This window comes from Lipotes vexillifer, unplaced genomic scaffold (assembly GCF_000442215.2).
Source record: "Lipotes vexillifer unplaced genomic scaffold, Lipotes_vexillifer_v1.1 scaffold102, whole genome shotgun sequence".
Taxonomy (NCBI): Eukaryota; Metazoa; Chordata; class Mammalia; order Artiodactyla; family Lipotidae; genus Lipotes; species Lipotes vexillifer.
In genome coordinates this window covers 5,623,324-5,629,238 of record NW_006786541.1, presented here as the reverse complement: position 1 = coordinate 5,629,238, position 5,915 = coordinate 5,623,324, and the positions used below count along the sequence as shown (strand labels likewise).

The 5,915-nt window shown below is 33.6% G+C and overlaps 1 protein-coding gene across 3 annotated transcripts in view; it reads left to right on the top strand.

Annotated features, from left to right (window-relative positions):
- Nucleotides 1-5,915, top strand: part of TCF12 (transcription factor 12) — a 366,571-nt gene that overhangs the window by 319,902 nt on the left and 40,754 nt on the right. For all 3 annotated transcript variants that reach the window (XM_007458915.1, XM_007458914.1, XM_007458916.1), the window contains 4 exons: nucleotides 3,235-3,340; nucleotides 4,373-4,512; nucleotides 4,792-4,936; nucleotides 5,597-5,661. In XM_007458915.1, coding sequence (XP_007458977.1) covers nucleotides 3,235-3,340; nucleotides 4,373-4,512; nucleotides 4,792-4,936; nucleotides 5,597-5,661 — 456 coding nt within the window. The remainder of the gene's footprint in view (nucleotides 1-3,234; nucleotides 3,341-4,372; nucleotides 4,513-4,791; nucleotides 4,937-5,596; nucleotides 5,662-5,915) is intronic.

Below are 5,915 nucleotides of genomic sequence, written 5' to 3'. Positions count from 1 at the left end.
TTCCCTACATCTGGAGTTAATAAAGTCTTTGAGACCACATCAGTTGTGCTTTGCCGCAAGAACTCTTTGATCTGAAAAATCGCAACTGGCACAACTGCTGCTTCATAACATTGCATCTATGTTTTTGCAAGCTATGGTTAAGATACCAAAAGTAAAGTTTTTTGTCATGTGTTAGAAATGCTGTTAGATGGGCCTCTTTGAGAACCATGGTTTTCAAAACATTTTTATCAGGATAAAAAGTTTGAACTTATGTTAGTAAATAAATGATAAACTTACAGTAATTTAGAGTTTTTTACCATTTTCATTTATAAGATCTATTCTTTAAAAGTCCATTTATATTTTTCAAAGTCTATTTATAGAGACTAACATTAAACACAACTTTGCCCTAAAATGAGCCCTGTGTTCTCAATACAGCTTCAAAATTTTTACATACGAGTAGGCAAGCAGGCAAGCCTCTTCTGCTTCGTGTGTTTTATCTTGGTTTTCTTGCTTTCCATGATAGTCATCAATTAACCATTATCTGATCAGCATATTCTCCTTTATTTACAGTGATTTGTAAATCAATAAAGTCAGCAAAAGTTCTTTTGTAAATCAGCAGAAGTTCTTTGCTTTTGTAATTGCATACATTTAAAATTTTTTGAAGTGTAAGTTTATCTTGTATGGAATATAGTGAATTGAATAGAAATAAGGATAAAGAAATATATATTGGGAGATTATATATAAATTTTAACTGACAAATTATGTAGATTTTTTGTGTGAAATGACACATCAAAACTGGAGTTTTTCATAAGTATCATTGGGAGGTTTACATACTGTTTCAATCTAAAACCTAGATAGAATTAGAGAACTTTATATTGTATACTTTCAGATCAGTGATGGTATACATAGTAAATAAGCATTTGTGACAAAAACATGTTGTAATGCTGTCTTCTAAATTTTATTCTCATTTGTGTTTTCTTTCTACATCTCTTTTTTGTTGTTTGTGGTTTCAGCATAGTTTGGGAAAAATCTGTATATTGTAAAGGGGACAGAGGACATCTAGCTAAAGCTAAATTTTGATGCTGAAACTTGATTAAAAGAAAAAAGTACAAAATTCCTTTCCTGAAAACTTTTCCTGCCTATCAGCCTATCTAATACATTGCAAACACATTTGTGTATATCTAATTCTTTCATTCTAACTCTGTCTTTATGTCATAGCACCAAACTAGAAAAATATGTTTAATATGTATAATGCATAATCACCTATCTAGGATCCTTCTGGGTGATTCTTAGGAATATATCTTGTCCCAAACTTCTCAGGTACCACAAGTGTGTGTTTTCCCCTCTGGGATGAACTAACCTGAATGCCAGTCCATTAAAAAGACACACCTGTGCTTGTAATAGCATGGCTAGCAAGAAGACTAAAAATTGACTTTTTAACCTTTTATCTAGGGTGAACTGTATATAAGTAGGATGATGTCAGACAAAAACTATAAGAAATAGCAGTTGAGTACTAAACAGGCACAGTATGTAGCAGTGTAACTGCTCTTATAAGAATTAGAAAGATGATATTAGCTAATACATAGTGAGTGGTTACCATGCTAAACATTTTCGAGCCTTCTGTGCGCCTTAGCCATCTTGAGGAATCCAGGTTGTTTTTGTGTTTTTTGTTTGCTTGTTTTGGGGGGAGGTTGTTTTGTTTTGTTTTGGCCGTGTGGCTTGTGGGATCTTAGTTCCCCAACCAGGGATCAAACCTGTTCCTTCAGCATTAAGAGTGCAGAGTCCTAACCGCTGGACCGCCAGGGAATTCCCTAAACATTTTCTATGTATTATCTCAACTAATCTTCCTATCAACCCCTGCCCCCGCATGCAGGTAATGTTAGCACCATCTTACAAATGAGGAAATTGAGTCTCAGAAGGTTAGGTAATTTGCCAGGAATCTTTACAGTTAGTTAATGCCTCAGAGAAAGAATAAATGACAGTTTATGTAAATAAAAAATTGGCTCCCATTTTAATGTGTGTGCTTCCTCCACTTTTTTATTAGTGCATAGGAATGTATGCTTGATAAAAATATCAAACTGTGTGGAACGGCATAAAGCAAACATTTTCCTCCCCAATTATAAGTCCAGAGGTGTAACCATTAAGTTTCTTATGTGTAATTCCAGAAATCTTCTGTGCTTATGCAAAAAATATGTAGATGCTTTTTTTTATGCATCCTCCCATAATTTTATTGAGCTAGTTACTTTTTTCCACGTTAAGTGAACACTTTGAATTTTTATTTTGGATTAAAATTTAATAGATGTACCCTTATCAGACTAAACAAAAGAAATATGTTTCATACACTGCTCACAGTAGGACACCTTTCCATTCTTCCTGACTCCTGGTTTACTTTAACAGACCATGTATCACCTTAAGTGTTGCTTACTTGTCTTCCTTCTTGGTTTCAGTAGTCATCATGAGAATGGTTTGATCATGTTTTGATGATTACAGTTATTTGGATGCCCATTTAGTTTTCCAGAGAAATGCCAGCGTTGGCCATTTGCCAATTCAAAATGTTCATACTTTGTTTATCTGAAGCAAAGGTTTACCAGAGGAAATTAATACTGCTCTGACAGATTAAATGAGACTTTTCTGAAAGCTGTGCCAGACTTGAAAATTTACTTGAAATTAAAGAATTAAAACCCCTGAGCAGAACTTGGTTTTAATTTTGCCAACCCTACTAAGTTAAGGAAGTTTCTGAACAATTGTGTTGTGCCTTTCACAGTTAACCTTTAGTAGTAATAAAGAATAGTAACATTTAGTCTAACTCATTTTGATTTTGATAAATCTTGTAACAGTGAAAAGAATGGATTTTATGAACAAATTCATAAAATAAAACTTTTATTTCATGCTGTATTCAAAAGACATTAGTGTCCACTATCACATTTTGAATCATGAGCCTATATGGATTTGTGTTTTGTAAGCAAAGTCAACATTTGTGACTTTATTCAACCACCTGATGTAATTGTCACACAAAGATGCATTACAGGGATATTTAGAATAGTTTTTTCTCTAGAAATCAGCTAAAAACAAACAGGTAGATAATATCCAAGTTAGACGTTATTTATGAGGATTTAGGCCATTTATTTGGATTTGTGGTAGGCCTTTTTAGATATTGGATAGGCCTTTTTAGGCCCTTCAGGAAATGTAACACATTTTACATAAGTGGTATGACAGTCATTTACATTTTAATTAAATTTCCTGTTTAATTTTAAGGTATATGCACCATCCCCAAATTCAGATGACTTCAACCGTGAATCTCCTAGTTATCCATCTCCCAAGCCACCAACCAGTATGTTTGCTAGCACTTTCTTTATGCAAGGTAAGTACTGCCAAATAGTTGTCAAGTACTACAACAGTTATCTCTTGTATATTAGCTAATATTTTAAAGTTGTGAGGAAAGAGAATATCTGTATAGAAGTTCAGACATTTTTTATCTAGATATGTTTGGCTGAAGCAAATTAAAATTTAGTTTTAAAGTTTCCTATTGCTAATTATTGCTGACTGCAGTGTAGTTGGATTACTCAGCGAAGCATCGGAGTGCCCATCTAATATTGATTGAATTTATAAAGGACTTCAGTTGAGAAAAGTGAGTAAAGCTGCTCTTTCTCATTTTAGGATTTAAATGTATAAAATCTATTAACAATTTTAGTTTCTTGTTTAAATTACAGATTCATATCACTCCTAGAATTATCAGTGCAAATAAAAAGTGAATATCATAGAACAGAATAAGACTTTAAGAGAGAAAAAGTGTTGCACTTCCTTTCATTCTTGTTAGCAAATCATTTTTATTTGGTCTTTTGTGGTTTTGGACTATGGGAGCAATAAATTACTATATAAATGGTTCCTTGACTTTACATTGGTGAGTGAAGTCATTGCTAACACATTTCTTTTGAAGGCTGACTATAATATAGTCATTATCCATTACTTAGGTTCTCTGTAAGAGAAACTTCTTTATTCTAGTTTGAGAATGTTTGGTATAATATACATTGCTTATAGATTAAGAACTTTTTGTATATGGGTATACCATTTAACCAAAAGTTAAATCCAACCTATCCCCAGATTTGGAATTTTTATTGTCCTCCCTGATATGAATTTAGGTCTTGTGAGGATTTTTATAATGACCTGCCTACTACAATTTCAATTGCTTTTTCTCCCTCTAACTATAAAGCTTTATTCCTTCATTTAACATAGTAACTATACGGTTTGGAGGGAAGAAAACTAGATGTAAGACTAGGTTGGAAAGGGGAAGAAAAACATATCTGGAGGGTACCCTTTGAATTTTTATAGCATCATCAAAATAAAAGAAAAAATATTGGCTAAGGAAAATTTTATATTTCTCTTTTTGTCTTAGATGGGACCCACAATTCTTCTGACCTTTGGAGTTCATCAAATGGGATGAGCCAGCCTGGTTTTGGTGGAATTCTGGGGACCTCCACTTCCCACATGTCTCAATCCAGTAGTTATGGCAGCCTTCATTCACATGACCGCTTGGTAGGCTGTAACACATGACTAGGGTGCAGCAACACTTTGTCCTCACTTGTGTTTCTTTTGGATTACAAGTGTAAGATTTGATTCTGCCAAAACTTCTGAATTTTGAAATACTTCTAGGCTTACTTCATGCCTTTTGAAAAAGTAAATGACAAGAGTAGTGCTCTTCAGCTGCAAATTTATGATGTTCTTTTTAACCTGTTATAGTAGTTGCCCAGTTATATGTGCATATTATTCAGAAAATATATTTAATAGATCATGTCTCTTTCCCCCTTTCTTTAGAGTTATCCTCCACACTCAGTTTCACCAACAGACATAAACACAAGTCTTCCACCAATGTCCAGCTTCCACCGTGCCAGTACCAGCAGTTCACCTTATGTTGCTGCCTCACACACCCCTCCCATCAATGGATCAGATAGCATCCTAGGTGAGCTTTTTTAGGTTGGCAAAACTCCCTAAAACTGAATTTGGCGATTTGTAGTGAATCTCATATTTTTCAATACATATATATTTTTTTTGTTCTTTTCATATTTTTTTCTTCCAGCTTTATCGAGATACGTCATTGACATATAGTGCTGTATAAGTTTAAGGTGTACAGTGTAATGATTTGACTTAAATACAACATGAAATGATTATCACAATAAGTTTAGTGAGCATTCATTATCTTATATAGACACAAAATTAAAGCAATAGAAATTTTTTTTTCTTTGTGATAACCCTTGATTACTCTCTTAACTTTCCTAAATGACATACAGCAGTGTTAGTTACATTTATCATGTACATCCCCAGTACTTACTTATAACTGGAAATTTGTACCTTTTGACTCAACGTATTTTTTAGTATTGAGTTTAAAAATGAAAGAAAGGAAGAAAAGAAACTTTCTGACTTTCATTAATGTACAAACTGGTAAGGAACCCATCTTTACTTTAGCTTACTAAATACAACACATGCAGAGTATTTGCAGGTTTATTGTGACAGATGTGCAACAACAATGGAGAACACCATTGAAATAATGGCAGAGTGCTAAAAAAGCATGCCTGCTTGCCTGCTAAACTTCTTGGTTTGTTTTCCTCTTTGAAATACTCAGGAACCAGAGGAAATGCTGCTGGAAGCTCACAGACAGGTGATGCACTTGGAAAAGCTTTGGCATCTGTAAGTATTGAATTTACATATTTTGCTGAATGATTTTTACACTGCTGAATGCAGTGATTAGATTTTGTGGGCAGTATGTGTCATAGTTAAAGGGTGTAGTTATAACAGGACCACTTCATTACTCATTTAGAGCTATTTTCGGTTTGTATTGATTTGTACTGCCCTTAAAATAATTCACAAGAACACTTTCCCACCCTATTCCCACAAGAACTGTCCTTCTAATTTCAATTTAAATATCTGTTTTTGTCTTAATG